We start from the raw sequence: 20814 nt of genomic DNA, 5'->3' as shown, positions 1-20814 counted from the left end.
AAATCGCTACAGAACAGTTCTTTTAAAATGAAACTAGCACTATATAAATCATAAAAAATGAAATGTTTTGATTGCAACGTTTGATTGATTACTTGCTAAAGTAAACTTTCGAGTTAACACAGAACATGAATCAATACATATCAGTTTATCCACAGAACATCTGTCATCACGGTTAACAATTCCTTAAATAACTGAAACAGAATCTAAAATAATTGATTGTATACTTTCTATTCGAAAGAATTACATTTCGTTATTGTCATATTGTCATCATGTGATTTTGCAAGTTTCCTTATTTGCTCTCTGATAATCTCTCTTCCTTGTTGTTCTTGACAAATTGAAACAAAACAAAAATCACATGATTGTACAAGTTTCCCTCTCTTCCTGCTGATCATGATGATCATCTCTCTTCCTTGTTGTTGTAGATATCAAATGTTTTAATAACACATGCAGGGGTATGACTTTAATCGACATAAGTTGTTGTTAATGGATAAATGGTCGAGGACTAACTGAATAAGGGTAATTGGTTTATTAATTATTAACTATCAGTATTTTATGTGACCAATAAGGCAAATAACATACCTGTGAAATTACAATTTGACATACATATTAAAAACATCAAAAAGATTGTACACTGCGATGTTCATATCACTAGAACATGGCTTATGGGATGTTCATAACACATCAAGACGACCAACGTCAGTCACGACTGACGGATTGACATGCATTGGCGACATGGGCGCTGGACGATGAAAAGTGACATATTGTGGACAAGAAATAGAAATCTATATATTTTTATGGGAATATTACAATATTACTTTAAAGGAAACAAGCGCGTGATTTCGTTTTGCGTGGGTTCAATTTACCAACCTACTACGCATATAGAATAATGCTATTGTCAATGCTCCGTTATTAGTTAGCAGAAGTGTCATACACTTGATAATTTATACCATTAAATACCATTTCTTTTTCATGTAAATTATTATTCTTTTATTCAGAATTGTTATTTACATCCACCTTCTTTATCACAGTGTCCGGTGACTTCTTTATAGTCATCGAATTGTTCCTTCCATTCTGGCATATGAACGTTTTTCCATGCATAGAATTCCTCACGCCATTGCTTTTCCATCTCGGGAAGGTTATCTACAAGGTACAAACAGAAATTACAGCGTATTTGTTAACTGTGATTAAAAGTTTTATGCGAGGGGGAGGCTGATGGTGAATGCGTGTCTTATTTGTTTTGCTAACTCTAGTTACCAGGCAAATCCGATCTGAGTACTAATAATAATGGATATTTTGTGCGTAAAGTTTACGAAGCTCCTAACACTTGAAATCCTACACATTTTACACGTCTATATAACCTTATATATTGCAGGGGTGTGTTTGATCAGTGTTGATGAATACATGAATATAAAACCCACCCAAGTCCATGGAAAGTGAAAAACTGTGTAACATTTTAATTCCATCAGTTCGATTTACCTGTATTAGGTATGACGATTAGCATTTTTTATGCCGGACTTGTTTTTTGAATCACATAGTAATTATTTATGCTTTGCTATTAGTCTTTTTTTTCTTATTCAGCTTCATTTCTGCGTTTTTACCACTTATTCCGTCATCATTGTTGCTATCACCTCAATTTAGCACGTCAGCCATCTTGCCCGGTTCATACTGTTTGCGAGTGCACTATAATATGTGTGCAAAAACCACCCAAGTCCTGGACTTGGGTGGTTTTTGGGTTTCACATGCTCAATAGACGCACGTAGAGGGTAGATTTGTGTTGTTCTTTTATACATATGATAGGCTTATGTGTAAGCAACAATCTGTAATGCTTAACTCAATTTGGCCAAAGTATGGACTTGGGTGGACTTTGTATTCAGGTATGTACACTTTTATGGATTTCTAGTTATTTCCATCTGTAAACGTCATAAATAATCTCCTGTATTTGTGCAAGAGGGGGAAAATGTGTAAACCTGTTACTTAATATGTCACAGTTAAATAGTACACTATCTATCAAAATGTGTGTGAAGTCTAATTGACCTGATAGGTATAGCTCGTATGTAATATTAGGTCAATGTAAATAGCACGTAATTTCCATTTGACGTTTTTAATCACAATAAACGTATTGTATGTAATTAGAATTATTAATGTATGTATTTATTTGAATTAAAATTAACATGTTACCTGCAAAAGATCTTAGCTTCACCATGTAGTCATTCCAAAAAGCGCATGGTTTTGCCTTTAATGCTCTCCCTGTCGTTGAATTTAAATCCAACATCAAGTACTCCATTTCTGGGACAGTAAATAATGGCCATGTTGCCAATCCTGCATCATTCGGATCTCTGAAGATAAAATAAAAGAGAAATGCTGATACTAATTTTGTTATTTCGGAATTCAAATGGGACAACAAAAGGATCACTAAGAAATTCGTATTAACGACCCTGGCTTATTCCGCATGCAAGTAAACAACATCACAACATCAGGAGAAGTAATTCATAGGTATTTAAAGACCGGTTTAAACCGGTTTTAAAGATCCAACCATCCCGCTTCCCTCAGAGCATATTCCAGTGCTAACATGAACGCCATCAGCCGAAATGATCCCGAGCACCTGCGTACACACAAGCTCAAGTGCAGCGAGCTCAAAAGGACATCCTCAGACGTTGTGTCCACGAAGCAGGAATCTCTGAAGTCTCTGGACTCTGGTGGGTTAAACCGGTTTTAATGATCCAACCATCCCGCTTCTCTCAGAGATAGATTTAATTAAACCATCATCAGAGATTGGGCACTCCATCCTACTTTCAGGCTAGGAACAGCTGGTATGAGTGGCGTAAACCAGCGTGCTAAGTCAATAAGTAAAGGCAAAATAACCACATCGGGAACTTGTATCTCCAATCTGATACTTATGTACCTGATCTGTTGTTTATTAATTTCCATTATGCATTGCAAGTATATAATTTTGAATTCAAATTTAAACCTAATTGAGATTTTAGAGTCAATAGTAAAATATCGAGTTTTCTTGTCAGAAAGTTATTTCAAGATTGATTTCATTATATACAAGTCTATGACAAAACTGATTTCATAGTTGTTTTAATTAACACATTAACGTCACGACAAAATATTAAAACATAACGATTCATTTGAGGCGAAGAATTTTATGTATATTCTGATAATAGGAGATTTCGTAATGCTATTCAAGATCCGGTATTTTGAACGGACAGCCCAAGCATGACAAGTGTAAGATAATTTTCTTTATGACTTTTGCATCCATAATGAGAAGAAAAGAGAGAATTGAAAAGACACAGTTTACATTACCATTTTAGATTTAGTGGATTATTGAGGTTAATGTGACTCTACATGCAATATTTACGACATGCATTAGGCCTATACATGTATGCCTACCGATCATTGTTGTTACGGGAGCGAAGTTTGAAACTGAACAGTTATTTTCCAATACGGTATTGCATTCAGCACTGCTTATAACCCAGCAAAATGATTGTAAAACGTTATAAACGTGCTATAAACCCGTTTTTTGGTCAAAACGTTTTAATAAAATGTCGGGTTATATAAAGGTCAGTTTTTGATTTTTAAATGCAAAACGTTTTAAAAAAACCCACTACAACAACGTTCTAAAAATGTTGTTGAAATTATTAGAAAGCACATTCTGAGAAAAACATTTGCCAAACATTTTGTCAACAGCTACTAACATTATGATATAGTATTTTGCATCAAGGTTTCAAAATTACTATTCTGAAAGTTATTATAAACAAACCTTTATATAACCATTCATTTAAAAGTTTTCTGTAAAACGTTTTATGTTTGCTGGGAAAGTGATTATATTAAAATTGATCAGGTCCGCAACTTTAGATACTTTATCCATAGCAGAAAGATAGAAAGAGAAAAAGAAGAAAATGCGAGATATAGAAGGAACAGATGAGACAGGAAACAGAGAAAAAGTCAATATATTTACCCAGTCTTCGCAAAATTTGTCCAGTATTTCATAAATTCCACCGTAAGCGCTTTGTCATCATCATTTAACTTGCCATGGAGATTCGTTTCCATAAATGGAGACCCGAAAACGAATTGAAGTTCCTCTGAATGTGCAGCACCAGTCCATCCGGGTCCTAGGGGACCGATTGAAAGCAGTGATGCAGAAGGGTCTCTAGTCATTTGGTACATGTAAACATTGTCTCCTAAAACGAAATAACAAACATCGTCGTGTTCAGTTTATTCTCTAAGTTGAGAACAAAAGGATATGTTAAAAGTGTGTTCCGTTGGTCAGATCTTAGGCCGAAATTGACTCGAGCATAACAAATTACCCTGAATAAAGAAAGCATAACTTTCCCTTCACATCAGGTGATCGCCACCTGCTGATAAGAAAATACCAACAGATAAGAAATACTATGGTATGGAGAAACGTTTACTGTATTTGGCCCTCTGTTGACGGAATCACAGATGTACCAGTGCGGGAGATTTAATTTGTTCAATCAATTCATGATCGTGTATTGAAAATCACTGTTGTGTACAGTTCTGTGTAGCACACTAACAAGTAATTGACGGAACCCTTGGAACACCGCAGTTTTTAGTCGGGACACCGCAGTAATGGCGTAGTCGGATTGGTGTATATCAAGCTGTCCAGAAAATGACAAATTTTCAAAACAGAGGTGTCACGTAATGTTGATTGAAATGTACTATAGTTTTCATACCTACTTAATGATATAAATAGACAGTGCTTCTTTTTTAACGGAATTTGTTAACAACATGAAGTACCGGCATACCTGTTTCGGCATGTGCCCTTGCAACAATATCTGTCGGACAAGCAAATGTTGGGTCAGTATTTATGTCAATAAAGGCTCGTAGGTAGTCAGGATTAGCCTGGTCAACGTCTTCCCACGGTGTGTACTCTTGATATATTGCATCTAGAAACACTGGATTTTCTTCTGACATAAATCTAGGGACCTTTATAGGAGGGAAGTAAGTAAACAGAGAGAGAATATCAATATAAAAGAGTACAGTACGATCAGTATCAGATTTCATTGATGGATTACCATGTTTTGAGAGAATCGAACGTTTTATTTGGTATTGTTAAAAATTAACTCAGAAAAATACCAACCTCTCTAAGGAAATCGGTTTCGTTCATATGCGGCGGGTCATCTGACAGGATGTAATTTGGATATACTGCTAGTGCATATATACCACCTTCATCTTGGTTAGTTCCCAGCATGATGTTTGCATTTTTGAATTCACCTCGTTTGATTTTGTTGATTGGTAAATCGTCTAGAAATACTCCATCTACAGTAGCGCCACCAAATAATTCAGCCTATATATTCAAAAAGTAAGAATTAGATACTTATTTGCCTATAAAATAATCTAACACATTCGTTCGACTGAGAATCAGTCATAAAAATGTACTTAAATTTCTAAAATGGTCAAATCAACTTTTTTCAATAAAGATTAAAACAATTCAAATATTATTTTGCTCAAAAAGTAAACACTTCATCTAAATAATTTGGCGAGAGAATTTAGAAATTAGGCTTATCGACCTACCACAAGGCTAGAACAAAATAAAACATAAGAAACATTTTAATTTTAATGAAACCCAGCAAATAAGGGTGATTATATATTTGATATGGATAAAGATATGGATAAAGCCATAACACTTATGATTTTTTCTTTTACAAAAATGATAAAATAGCATAGTTATTCAATTAACTTAGAGCAGGTCTTTTTCTAAGATTTTTTTAAATGACATTTTTTGGTCATAGTCATCAAACGTTGTACTTCGGTTATATCTATAAACTAAATCTTCATGCATTGACCACTATACAGAAAGGGATAGGAACTCTGCAGATAATTATCATCAAATTTAAGTATTAATTGAATTGCAAAATTATTACACATTTTGCAATTCCGAATTTGTATTATGTTATCAAAAACAACATTTTGAAAGTATTTGATGACGGAAAAAAATATTCAATGACGGAAACGTTTACAATATGATCACAAAGTTGAACAAAATAGACAATTTTGCTGCACAGCAGTCTCATGTTGTTCCGCCTTTGCATTCAAATGTATAGAAAGACCACTCGCTATGTAGAATTTCACATTTAACATCGTTACTTTTTCAAATATTGAAGAAAAAAACACGTAGTCTAATGCCCGGTCTTTATATTCTATTGAATACACAGTATTCCAGTTAGACGTATTAAAGTTGGAACGTGCCGTATAAACATTACGAATGCTAAAATCAGGTTTGAAATAAAATAATGTTATCTATTTTCTATTATTTGCCTTCTACCGGCATTAAAATACAGTTCAAAATGTTCCTCTTACCACCAGACTCGCATCAAATACATCTTGTACGTCCTTGGTACGCAAACACTCAACCATTGTCATTGTATTACTCGTATCACATCCACATTCTTGTGCGATAACCATTGATTGTTTACGAGCTTTCTCTACTTCGGTAAAGGCCCAGTCACTCGGTGCTGCTCCACTCTAATAATAATCATAGAGCAAACTTCGAATAATGACTCATAACCTAATAATAATAGAGCAAACTTCGAATAATGACTCATAACCTAATCTTAGGGGAAAGACAGTCCTTTTCAGTAAGTTAAAGTACAATTCGTCCCAAAGTTTTAATCAATGACATCTTGACATACTTGAGTCATTTTACAGCTCACAACAACAAATAAGACAGTCCTTTTCAGTAAGTTAAAGTACAATTCGTCCCAAAGTTTTAATCAATGACATCTTGACATACTTGAGTCATTTTACAGCTCACAACAACAAATAAAACACAAAAACATACAAATAAAATGTAGTGGATTTTCTTGGACACACGTGTAGTTAAAATAATATTCAGAACAATAAACATGATTACTTTTGCTTTCTTGCTACAAAATGAGCTAGCAAGATGATTCCGCTTGGAGTTTATAGATATTGCTCATCCAACATCCAAAACGAATACTCCAACAACTGTGCAACACTCCCCATTACTTACATTCCATCTATGGTGCATTATTCTTAGAAAAACCTAACAATGACTACTCAAAATATTAACTATTACTTGATAACTGATAGCGCAAAGACGCGCTTGACTTATCCCGAGCAGAGATTCGCGCGTGCTTAATGGACTATTACATTTAATTTCGAAACGTTTCCGGGAATATAAAATAGGTTTTTTTGCGAATTTGCTACATTATATTAACTGTTGCAATGCTTTTTTTAAAAATCAAAATGTAAATCTATTCAATAAATTATATTGCTTAAATTGAAACGAATATATTTTTGGTGACATACCTCCAATATGACCTGATTAAAAAGGTCGTGACTCCCTTCTGACAGCAGATGAAAACTCGAACTCGCTGCACCGGCACTTTCACCAAATATGGTAACTCTATCTGGATCACCACCAAAAACTGAAATAGTGAATATTAGAATATTAGAACATATTGGTTAAAATGTAAACAGTGAAATTAACATCCCATTCATTGTGTTTAACCAACTATTGCTTGTATTTTACCCTACATGATTTGCCCAACTGGTTGGTTACCATAATGTTAACCAGTAGTTGGTTCATGTTTTTAACCAACTTGTGGTTATATTGTTAACCAACCCAAGTTGGTTAACAATAACCAACTGTTGGGCTGTTCACCTGTGAATACATAGTTGGTTAACATTTTAACCAATTTGGTTAAATTTTTAACCAATGTTCTGAGAGTGTATAATATTTTATAATGTACGTATGTGTACAACGTATGTAATAGAGATTGGCTGTTTCGTTTTAAGGCCCTGGAACTTACCGTATATATCTGCAAGTTTTATTTAACGTATGTAACAAAGTTATCACATGAAATTCTATTTTGAATCTTACCAGCAATATTTCGCTGAACCCATCTCATTGCTTCTATTTGATCGAACATGCCATAATTTCCAGGGGCCCCTTCGTCGCCTAGAATTAATGTGATAAAAAACATTAAAAATAGTTGTAAATGTTTTAGAGTAAAACATCAAATTGTAAGATGTCGTCGTAATTGTTAAAACAATTAATGTTGAGTGTTACGTTTTCTTGATGCTTTTAATGTCAGAAAAAAAACACATAACGGTTGACTATGGTCAAGCAATCACCATTTGCCGCAATTTTTAAAAGCACGACTCATAAAAAAAACCAAGAAAAAACAACAAAAAAAAACCCATCAGCCACATGAAGATTCATCTAAACTATATTATCGTACCTGTTGACATGTAGCCAAATACATTGAGACGATAATTTACAGCTACGTAAATAATATCACCCACAGCAGTAATTGGTGCACCATCGTATTCAAACTGCATTCCTGAACCAAAGGAAAATCCTCCACCGTGAAAAAACACCATGACTGCTGCACCGCTGGGCTATTGGACAATTCAGTTGGAATCAAACAAAAACAACAACATATTAGAGTAACATGTGATGTTTATTACTTAATTAAACCGATTGCTAACCCATCATAGTACATTTTGAGATTCTGAATACCGATGCTTCTGAAATAATAAAAAGGGAATCAGTGTAATGACAACAAGAAAACCCTTTTCGTCATAATGGGCTATTGCAAAAATGTGCACCCCATAGAGGGGTAACTTTAAACTTAAAGAAATGTCTGGATTTTCAAGTTTACTTCCTGAAAACGACTGGAATTCCAAATGACAATGTTATTGGATAAAGCCTGAAAATGCAAATAAATGATTGTAAAATCACGGAATACTAAGCCTCTGAAATTGAGGATTTCCTATTTTTCTGCTGGATTTGTTTCGCCTTTGGACACTTTAAAAGTCTGGATTTCCAACAATTATGTCTGGACTAAAAGACCGGAAATCCAAACTCCTCTACTGTATGTGCATATATTTTCTGGAATACCCCTAATGCCCCAAAAAGAAAGAAAGAAAGAAAGAAAGAAAGAAAGAAAGAAAGAAAGAAAGAAAGAAAGAAAGAAAGAAAGAAAGAAAGAAGAAAGAAAGAAAGAAAGAAAGAAAGAAAGAAAGAAAGAAAGAAAGAAAGAAAGAAAGAAAGAAAGAAAGAAAAAGAAAGAAAGAAAGAAAGAAAGAAAGAAAGAAAGAAAGAAAGAAAGAAAGAAAGAAAGAAAGAAAGAAAGAAAGAAAGAAAGAAAGAAAGAAAGAAAGAAAGAAAGAAAGAACTGTGAACAAGCTAAGATAACTCGGCGATAAAAGGTTACGACAAATATTACGATTTACAAACTGGCAATACCTTTGGGCTAGGGGCATAAACGTTGAGATAAAGACAGTCTTCGCTCTTTCGTAAATATAAAGTGGCAGGATTTTCCTGGAAGCACGCTGCACTCCTTGACGTTGCGTTGAGGATTCCATCCCATTTTGCTTTTGGTACAGGTAGCTGCCATCGGAGATCGCCAATCGGTGGCTCGGCAAAGGGAATACCGTAAAATATATCCAGATACTTATCTATGCCAATAAATCTGACCTCACGAAAGTGATATGAGAAACCCTGTACCAAACCTTCTTCTATTTCTCTGATAGGGTCATCCTGTGCAAATGTTAGCGAAAGTAGATTTAAGCAAATACATAGTATTGGTAGCTTGAACATGGTGAAGCTGGATGGTAATAAAATCGCTATAACCTACTTAAATAATTCAGCAGAGTATATTTTGGTACCAGCCCAATTCTGTATTTCTAATAAAAGCTTGTTGCAAATTCAAAGTCTAAAGTACAATCAAATATTAATAACACCTAGAGCGAGATAATTATTATAATTTGAGGCTGTTCTTTTGTTCTATTGCGTGCTAGAATAGTTGTTATCTACCAAAATATCCTGTAACCTTTGAAAGACTGTCAAATCACGCCTGCAAATATTGTGTGCTTTTATATTGATCTTAAAACTGATAAATACAAGGGAACAACCCAGAAATTTGATGAAGTCCTATAAAAAAGTAGTAGAACATCGGTCAACGTTGATCTTTTTGTAAGAATTTAATATATAATTTTAAAATATTAGCACTTTCTGAAGTACGATATTGACATTTTACAGTGGTTGCTTCAAAACGATTTAAAATCAATAAAGAGTGCAGTATTCACAACCTGCAACTGGTAAGTTCCTTTTTTAAAGCAGCTGATCCGCACTTTGATTCCATTTTTTTATATGAAAATGCAGCAAGCCCTAATTTTTTCGTGTCAAAAACGGTATGAAGAAAAGTATTTTAATATAAAATTTGTTTCTTCCATAAACGTGATCAATATCCTAGCATTGTCGCACCCCTCCACAGCCCCATCCACCATAGCGACAGCCCTGCATCCTATGAATACGGGTTGGAAATTTCGATATTTGACACGTACGTTAGAGGGGGAGGGGAGGGGGTTAGCTTTCTAACGAAAGGACGTTCGTTTATAGGACTTTCATCGAACTTTTGGGTTGTCCCCTAAGCAAGGTATGCCAACCGATAATGTTCTGGAGAGTGTACACTAGGATCCACAATATGCTCATCTATCAGGGCACAATTCATTAACCCCAATACATTGTACATTCATTGAATGACCTTTGAAAATTTGAGTACAAAAACTCATACTCTGCAACTTGAGGTCAAAATTTTCACTATGATTGTTTAATTGAGGTTATTGAACTACTTTATTTCTATCACTTGTTTGTCCCACTTGACGTTATTTTATTTAAGAACACTTGTCTTTTTGAGCTGATATTTCCTTATGTTGGCGCATGAACATAATATGCTATCCCAGAATCCGCTTTAACACTCATTAGACCAGGGAGGGGGCCGGAGACAGACAAGGAGTTTCATTCGGTATACTAAAAAGCATATGTGAACATCCAAAATGACTTAATCTAACTGTAGAGCCTCCTTCGTCTTCATGTTAATGAGAAAACATCAATTCCTTTCGCCCCGAAAGTCACCACTTCTTGTTCTCAGCATGGTATTATCAGTGCTTGATTGACAGCAGATTCATCCCGGGTTTATTCAGGGACTGGTGTTCGGCCAATCAGAAAAACGCACTATGAGGTTGTCGCCAGACGGATTGTTTAGCGACGGAGAAGCACAAACCGGCTGGGACCGAGACCAAAACAGATATGAGTTCAGTGCGTCTGCGCAATGATATGGGATGTCAAACAATACTGTGTCCACCTACGTAACCCAAACAGGTGAGGAACGGCTGGGAAATTTGTCAAAACTTGTGGTTATAGTTTATTGGGAAAATATCTAGCCAAAAAAGATTTTTATATCATTGGAAATTAAACTATTTTCTTCCTACACACATGACCTTCGGGCTACCAGGCCGTTACTGCAATTTAGTGATGTATATTGACAGTAGTTTTATGCGGCCCATACACGATCAATTTGATTGATCAATATTGGGGACCCTAGATGCATTATTGAATACAAAATAATATTTCTCTTCAATATTATTGAAGAGATCTAATCTAGTTTGATTTTATTGGCGGTTGGACAATAAACTAACTTGTGATGTTCGTGTGTAGAGTACACAATTGTGTATCCACTCTTGTATCTAGGGTCTTTGATATTAATCAAATTGATCATGTATATGCCGCATTACTTGTGTTACACCATGACATATTTTATTCAGCCCATTTTACCCCTATCAGGACGGAGATTATTGGCCGAATTGTGTTTTGTTAAAAAATCTCATCACTACTTTAAATATAGCCTATCAATAAATTTTTAGTTTCTGTATAAAAAGAATCCACGTTATACCGTATTATATTTCGTAACTAAGCTAACAAAGCACTTAATTCCCTGTTGCTAATTCCGCAAATACCTTCTCCGAGACAAGAAATAAAGAGCACATCAATCATAATTAATATTAAGCTTATTTATTTAAATGTACACAGTAATATAAATTTTGCAGGTACATATTTCCGTTGTTAGATAACGATGTTTATTTTCCCGGGTAATGAAAGTTAATACTTTATTTGGATATGTGTGGGGGTGTGTTGGGGTGTGTAGGAGAAAGTAGGGGTGTGTTTGGGTTGTGTGTGTATACAGGTATTTACTGCTTTTTTACCGCTGAAAATTGCAGTTATGATAATGATCAATTTATCTTTTTCCAGGAGAAATACAAATAAAAAAATTGCAACGAGTGTCAACTTGTAATGTAATAATTATTCTCTTCGAATGGAGTTAAACTTGTTTTTGCAATAGATATGGCCTTTAAACATACTTGTTACATTTTATTGCAGTAAGTATAATATTTGTATCTAAATCAGTAATAGACAACAAACTAGGATGTAGATTTGATTACATTCCTTGTTGTTTACTTCAAACACGTTTATTTTATTCCCAGTGTCTTTTTCATAGTGTTCAGCACGTGCAGTGACTTCTTCATAGTCTTTAGTCTCCTTTCCATTTCTATTTATTGATGTAGTGGGCCGTAATTAGTTATCAAACCAGAAGAGTCATAAACGTGTCTTATTCTTTGATTCATATTCATGTTATTTACATCCACCTTCTTTATTACAGTGTCCTGTGACTTCTTTATAGTCATCGAATTCTTCCTTCCATTCTGGCATATGAACGTTTTTCCATGAATAGAATTCCTCACGCCATAATTGTTCCAACTCGGCAAGGTCACCTAAAATGAGCGCAAAAAGCACATGTTTTATATATAGGAGTACCAATACTTTTTTAGAGAACATAAATGTAATTCATATGTAGTTCCATGGACTTCGCTCTTATACTGATGCAACAAGGCTCTCTGTCCTCGATCTAGAAAACTAGTAGGAGACGATGCCTGTTGGCTTTGTATAGTCTTCCTGTTGACATCGGGGAATTGACGTCTTGGTTTCCTGTATTATTATATTGTATTATATAATTACTGTTCTGTGTTTTGAATTCTGTTGTTTTTTGTAAGGTGCTGTGTGCTCCGTAGAGTGCCCTATAAATATTGTGTAATAATAAATATCTATAATGGTCTCGTCAATTTTACTTAATAAAATTTACTTAATAAAATGTATAAATATTATTTACCTGCAAATGATTTTAATTTCACCAAGTAGTCATTCCAAAAAGCACAAGGTTTTGCCTTCAGCGCTCTACCTGCGGTTGAATTTAGATCTAACATGAAGTACTCCATTTCTGGGACAGTAAATGGTGGCCATATTACCAATCCATCGGCTGGATCATTTGGATCTCTGAAAATTAAATTTATATATAAAGTCAGTTTACATAATTATGGCTCTAAACTGAACTGACAATATAGAGCAGTTTAAGATGAAAATATTGACGCCCTCTGTTGGTCGGTCAATGTTACATTAATCTTGCTTTCTTCCCTTGCCGAGGCTATTATATATTGGAACTCCATTAGTCGCAATTCCTCACTATAGAAGTCTCCGGCACCAGCTCTGCCGGGCTTGCGACCTTGATGTGTTTTTTTCGTGATACTGGGCCCCAGCCCGTCAGGGCTTAAAAACATCAAGGGCGCAAAAACTTGCGCAAATACAGCCCGTCACCCATTTTATTTCCCCCTTAATTTGCCTCATTCTTTAGGCCCTAATCTTTATCGTGGCTAATTTATAATTTAAACTTGATCGCTATTGTTTTTGAGCGCTATTGTTTCATTGTAACCCTACGGGGCAACATTGAACAATATTGTTTTGAGCGCTATTGTCACAGCGCTATTGTTTCTTTGAAGTGCCACGTGTTCACGTACCACGTCCACGAAAAGCTAATTCTGCCAACTAAGCAAACACAGCAAATAAGCTGCATACAGATTAATCGAGCGTCTAATGCCCAGTATGCTGAAAATGATTTGCGTCTTAAAAGAATTTAGTGATTTTATCATCCCCTTATATGGTATTATAGTATTGTTCAATAGTTTATTTACGAAAGATTAATTTCTGTCTGTGAAAATTGGTCGATGCCTTTGCCTTAATGACAAAATCTGTAATAACGATTATGCACACAAAATTTATGCACTCCTAGGTGATAAAGCTCCATGATTTTTGGAGTCAGCGGGGATAAGGCTGTGGATTTATAATTCATACCCCTTTATTTATATATAGTTATTATACATTGGCTAAGTCTGTGACGTGTTAAAGAATCTCCCATTTCCTTTACACTATTCTATTTTGATTAGACAATTGAAGCCATGTTGTACTTTGACAGCAAAATTTTTGATATGGCGATAAGATTTGCACATTTTGATCCATAAAAAGACAACGGGAAAAAGTCAGAAGGAAAAGATAATGCTAACGTTACCCAGTCTTTGCAAAATTTGTCCAGTATTTCATAAATTCCACTGTAAGTGCTTTGTCATCATCATTTAACTTGCCATGGAGATTTGTCTCCATAAATGGAGACCCAAAAACGAATTGAAGTTCCTCTGAATGAGCAGCACCAGTCCATCCTGGTCCGATGGGTCCGATTGATAGGAGTGACGCTGATGGGTCTCTGGTCATTTGGTACATATACACATTATCTCCTAAAAATAATATTATATTGTCATGTGTCTAACTGAACATTTTAATGTTAAGTAATCATACGGGTGTTGATATCAAGAAAAATGTATTAGATTGAAAAAAAAGAGCTGCAATGTAAAGCCAACAGTGTTTCTGTTTTGTAGATGTAATTCATTTACCAGTTTACTTTTAGTACTAAAAATTGCTCCTTTTTTTATAATAGTGGTTTTACTTAAAATGAATAAGGAAGATATATGCTGCACATGCATACCTGCTTCGGCATGTACTCGTGCAACAATATCTGTCGGACATGCAAATTTTAGGTCTGTATTTATGTCTATGAATGCTCTGAGGTAATCGGCATCAGGCTTGTCAACTACATCCCAGGGTGTGTACTCTTGATACATAGCATCTAGGAAAACCGGGTTGTCTTCTCCTACATATCTAGGGACCTGTTAAAGAAAGGTAAGTCATTAGAAACATGATATCAAACAACAGAATACTACTATAATCATGTAAAGGATTGCTTTATTTCAACGCTAGAGGGCTCTCTACGTTGTTAACAATTCTTCTTGACAGCTTTAGTTCCCAAAGAATTGTCCTTTCGATAAATCCCATAAGCCTTTGCGAATACACCTGAGATGTCTTCATATGACGTCACGCCGACTTGAAATGCGCAGTAACGATGTTCGATGAGCGATGTGCACATCGCTTATGGGATTTACCGAAAGATCAATTCCTTCGCCTGCTCCGGAGATAACTAGTTATCAGTTGACTTTGTTTAGTTCAGCTTTCCAGATAGAGTGAAATACAAAACTGTGAGGGGAATTTCAACGAACATAAATTATCTGTTATTTAAATAGGTAGATCGTTTTCCAAATAAGGCAAGTCGTAATAAACAGCGCCCCTCATTTTGACGTAATTGATCATGTGATGTTTCGGGAAAATCTGAGCGTTGGGCGAATCAATCGATATCGCGATTGGTAAACATTGACTTTCCATTGCAAACCAATGACGATACCACCCTTCCAGTGTCATCTTATCTTGTACATGTGAGCCCAGCATTGTATGTTTTGAACGAGATAGTTTTTACCCCGGCAAATTTGGACAAATATTACCAAAGTTACAGCAATTTTTTTCGAGTCAGTTTTGCAGCTCGGAACTCGGAATTGCAAAATTTAAGTAAATTAAACTGTCGATTTTTGATTGCTTTCTATCATTTAAGTGAGTTTCTTCTGCAAGCGGGTATATTTTTAGTGTAAAGTATTTTACTTTTGGTGCCGAATTCAGCTGCAAGCACTGCCAGGATATGATTAAGCATTATCGATATGCATGGATCAAATGCTTGTTGTGGACGATGATTCAATGGTGAAACATTATTGTGTGCGCTATTCTACATGTGGGCGTGGGCGTGAGCGTGGTTTTGTCGCCAACATACAGACAAAGTGTAATTCTACGCGTGTGTATACGCCCCGCTGGATTAGGTTAGCGCGCACGATTCGAATCTGCCACTGAGATATCCAACATGGGCGTTATTGTGAAGTAGTAAACCTTGGTCAAATAGGGGTATTTGTTAATTGGAGTTGTAGCGTATTCGGATTGATTTTAAATATATATAATGGCGCTCCAACACATACCTCTCGTAGAAAATCTGATCTGTTCATATGCGGCGGATCGTCTGCAAACAGGTAATCTGGATACACTCCTATAGCATTTAAGGCGCCTTCATCTTGGTTAGTTCCTACCATGATGTTTACGTTTTTGAAATCGCCCCGATTGATATAATTCATTGGTAAATCGTCGAGAAACACTCCATCTACGGTAGCACTACCATAGACTCCAGCCTGTAATAATAATAATAACAACAACAACAACAACAACAACAAAAACAACAACAACAACAACAACAATAATAATAATAATAATAATAATAATAATAATAATAATAATAATAATAATAATAATAATAATAATAATGATAATAATAAATAATAATAATAATAATAATAATAATAATAACAATAATAATAATAATAATAATAATAACAATTATGACTTATTAATTATTGATTGTTGAGATTTTAGAAAGTACATTTTATTTTTATAAATTAAAATCTGGTAAATTTGGGGAAATAAGGGCCCAAACAAGTGTTTTTGCATTTTGTTTTACAATTACAGTCAACATTATGCGTAAATCCGAGGATGGAGGATGCAATCCTAATATTTTGATAAGGGGGGTGGACAATACAATCATCCCCCAATGTTGACAACATTGTGTTTCGGACAACATAAACAGCATACTTAATCATTTTCAGTTACGAAATGCAAATTTGATCAAACTTATGTCATATAGACCATTTTAGTTTAAAAAGGGCAGATATGTGGTTCAAAAACACTACCCGTTTAACTATGTAGATGTTCAATCGGGCTTGTCGCCTGGGCATTTAGAAACTCCGTTACGTTTTTAGGGGGAAATCGTAATTTATAGCCAATTATCTAGCATTTTCATTAGCATTTTATGACTCCTCTTACCACCACACTCGCATCAAAGATATCTTGTACGTCCTTGGTACGCAAACACTCAACCATTGTCATTGTATTACTCGTATCACATCCACATTCCTGCCCCATAGCTATAGCTCGTTCACGAGCTACCTCGACATCGGTAAAGGCCCAGTCACATGATGCTGCACCACTCTAATAAGAACAATAATTACTGATCTCAAATTTACAGGAATAGAATGCATTTACGTATACAAGAGCAAAATCGGATGTATTACAGTAAGTTTGGACTAATAAAAAGTTGCAATCGATATAGATGAAATTGCCAAAAATATACACATGAGGGTCCGATGAAATATTTGTTGGGACATTTGTCGGTGCTTCGCACTATATTTCGTACATGTTGCACACATCGTTGGTTACTTGATATAACATTGAATTGTTAATGGTAAGTCACACCAACCGAAGAAAATCATTTCAAGCGGTTTTAGTTTAAGAATACGGGTGAAATAAAGGTTGGTATAACATATTTGTCAGAAGTATACTTTAAATAAAATCCTATTCCGTGCGATGTCACAAACGTGTAATAATAAGATTCCCTTTGGTTAAGTTGCCTTGTCCAGTAAATAGATTTAGACTCATAATTAGTTTCATTGAAGTATCTGGCTTAAATACAAAAATTGCGGTAACCGTTCTTATTAAAATTGATAACACATTAAATTTGTGATATACCTCTAGTATAACCTGATTAAAAAATGAATGACTCTCCTTCGAGAGCAGATGGAAGCCTGCACTTGCTGCACCAGCACTTTCACCAAATATGGTTACTCTATTTGGATCGCCACCAAAAACTGAAATGATTAAATAAATAATTATTGTTGTTGACATAACTTATTTTCTCATCGTTGACAATATTTTTAGGTTAAATCATAATCGAAGTAATGTAATGGAATCGTGCGCTCAATATGAGAGGGTTAACAATGTACTCCCGCGTTGAAATGTCTTTCCGCAGTAACAATAATTGTTGAATTTTTAGTAAATAATACTAACTTTAATACTACCTTTAATCAGTTTTAATCAACTTTTCAACATTAAAACATTGCTGGAAAATAACGAAACAAACTTTCTTATGATATCATGAAAAACCTGTACAAAATTCCCATAGAAAAAAGTGGCGGCGCTGTGCTTAATTAGCTAATTATGACGTCAGTCCTTGACGACCACCATAACAACAGATGACGCCCGGGATATTTGAACTCTTTTTTAAAAACATGTGATGCATAACAAATGATCAAGGTTATCAATTGTGATACTAGAGAATAAACAGTCAGCCACCTGGACAACCAATTCTTTAGAAATGCTTAGTCGCGCTAAAAGTCGATCGATACATGTAAAAATCAGCACAATTCAGAGATACACCTTTTTGCTATGAAATTAATTTTCTCGGTCAAATATAAAGCAATATTTTTTTTTTTTCTTCAGTAATGTCAGTTAAGAAACTTGGTGCTTGGATATACATTTTTTTAAAAATCCTGGTGTTAAAATTAAGCATCAAATTGTGTCTTTTAGTGTGATATTTTTGATTTTTATAGGCCTTGAATTCGCCTGCGAGCTTTTTACGGAATTCATGTTTTAGCGTCTCAAACTAATATAGTTTGCTAAAGAAAGATATTTCCCACCTCTGTAAAGCACATCGTGTGGGTCTATATGTTATAGTTTTGTCAGAATTTCCGTTTTTGTTTTACCCTTTTTCCATTCATGCTCCGAAAATGTCAAACTAAGTAAAAGTAGGTAATGGTGAGTACTTTTATCTCGAGAGCAACCAGCAGAAATAGTCGATATTTCCTTTGTTGTTATCCAGGTCAATTTTTCATTGAAAGCAAATTGCCCGACCAGCGATTAAATCCCCAATTGGGTGTTCTGGTTAAACATGATCAGTAGGAGCGCTATAGGTCTGGGAATTTCTTTGCTATATTGAAGTTCTGGCAACACTATAGCCATGCCGGTATTCCTATTAAACCCAGGGATATCGATCCACAATGCTAGTACTAGCCTTAGATTTCACGTGTTGATTTTGAAATTTTTTCAGCCGACAGTGAAAGATGGTGAAATCAAAACGGAAATTCTGACAAAACTATGATATATCGCTCACGGTGATGTGCGTTAGAAAGTTGGGAAAAATCCTTCATTAGCGAACTATCTTACTTTGAAAAGCTAAAAGGTTGAAAAAAAAAAAAGGCTCGCGGGCAGAGTTTAAGCCTATCAAAATCGAAAATCTTACACTAAATGACTAAATTTCACGCCTAAGTTTAACACTAGGATTTGAAAAAAAAAAACAGTATCAAGCACTACAGTTTTTCCTGACATTTACTGAAACAATGAAAAGGATTGCTTTTCATTTGGCCGAGAAAATTAATTTTACAATGAAAAGGTGTAACGCAAAATTTAGCTCATTTCAACACCAAATTCGATCGTTTGTATTGCCTCATTAAATGACTGAGTGAGCCTTGCAGAACAAAAGAATCGGTTGTCCAGGTTGCTAACTGTAAAGGTATGCCCCGATTACAACGGATTAGTAATTGTTATGCGATTATGTTATCTACCACGATCCAAAAGAGATAACTTCAATACAGTTAATTCCAAAATTGTTCATTTTTAACATCAGGTCAGGCTCAAAATGCCAAAAATTACCGATTACCAGAAGGGAATGATAGAAGCATATCATAGTGAAGGAAAATCTAACCGTGAAATTGCAAGATTATTGAATATTGATGAGGGATCTGTTCGATATAATTTTAGAAAAAAGGAGATTCATGGCTCAATGGACAATCGCCCGAAATCTGGACGGCCGAAAAAAGCAAAAGCGTTTGTAAATTATCAAACATTGTTGATGATGACCGGGATAACTGTAAGTCGATCATGATAACTTTTTGATAGCAACAGGGTATTGACGTCATAATGAACCTCATTAAACATTTTTCAATGGAATTTTACTGCGTAATTTACCGCAAAATAAGGATATTTTTTCTTTCTTTATTTTTGTAATAAATGAGGGTTCCAGGTTCCAGCAATTATGACTATTATTGATTAAAAGGTTTATATTTTAGTCACAGTTACGTTTGATACGTTTTCCATTTGTAGTATCATTACAATTTGCACATTTTCTGCGGTTATAGGGGGTGCGGAAAGACATTTCAACGCGGGAGTATGTAGGATACTAAACCCAACCTGGGCTCCCAACTAAACCGGCGTATATGGAAAGTGCACAAATTAATTATCATAATCCAATCATATGTTTATTTTATTATTTAATATTATTTCGTACTTGTGCTTTTTCTTAATAAATGAGTCACTTTACAAAAATTGGGACAGACCCTTGTATTTAAAATTCTACTTTCCTCGCGGCCTATTATCGGAAATAATGTGCTCTAAATAAGTATGGAATGCGGTAAACCGTGCACATTCTATATTCTTTACGTTGAGGTTACGTGTACAGTTTACCACGATACCCGTTGTCACTTGTGCTGAGCGATACGCGTCTGCGCTTTGCCCTGTGGTAAATATTTGGGCAAAACGTGAGCAATCGCATTAATATTGCGGTAAAAGTAAAAATGTTTAAATAATGGTTTGGGCTACGCATCGCCCATTATTTTAATACGTTTTTACATTATTTGTGTAAAGGGTACGGCATTACCATTCATTTCTTAAGTACCACTTCACCAGTAAGAGTTGAGCTACCAGGGTAGTGATTGTAATCCAATATGACCTTCACAGAACAAATCGAAATATGCACTTCAGAGTGCGCAGCACATTGCTTATCATAAATTATCGTATATGATCAGAATATGATCATATTGTAAACTGACAAATCGGGTTCATTC

General features: G+C 35.0%; 1 protein-coding gene across 1 annotated transcript in view; it reads right to left on the bottom strand.

Annotated features, from left to right (window-relative positions):
• Positions 1-1000: 1000 nt before the first annotated feature.
• The window catches only part of LOC140142428 (acetylcholinesterase-like), a 29228-nt gene continuing 9414 nt past the window's right edge, over positions 1001-20814 (bottom strand). Inside the window, exons 5-11 of the mRNA XM_072164398.1 lie at positions 17666-17784; positions 16964-17128; positions 16069-16275; positions 14703-14883; positions 14232-14454; positions 2179-2336; positions 1001-1140 (exon numbers count right to left, since the gene is read on the bottom strand). Of these exons, the coding sequence (XP_072020499.1) occupies positions 1001-1140; positions 2179-2336; positions 14232-14454; positions 14703-14883; positions 16069-16275; positions 16964-17128; positions 17666-17784 (1193 nt within the window). The remainder of the gene's footprint in view (positions 1141-2178; positions 2337-14231; positions 14455-14702; positions 14884-16068; positions 16276-16963; positions 17129-17665; positions 17785-20814) is intronic.

The sequence above is a fragment of the Amphiura filiformis genome, chromosome 20 (genome assembly GCF_039555335.1).
Source record: "Amphiura filiformis chromosome 20, Afil_fr2py, whole genome shotgun sequence".
Classification (NCBI taxonomy): Eukaryota; Metazoa; Echinodermata; class Ophiuroidea; order Amphilepidida; family Amphiuridae; genus Amphiura; species Amphiura filiformis.
This window is presented reverse-complemented; position numbering and strand designations above follow the sequence as displayed.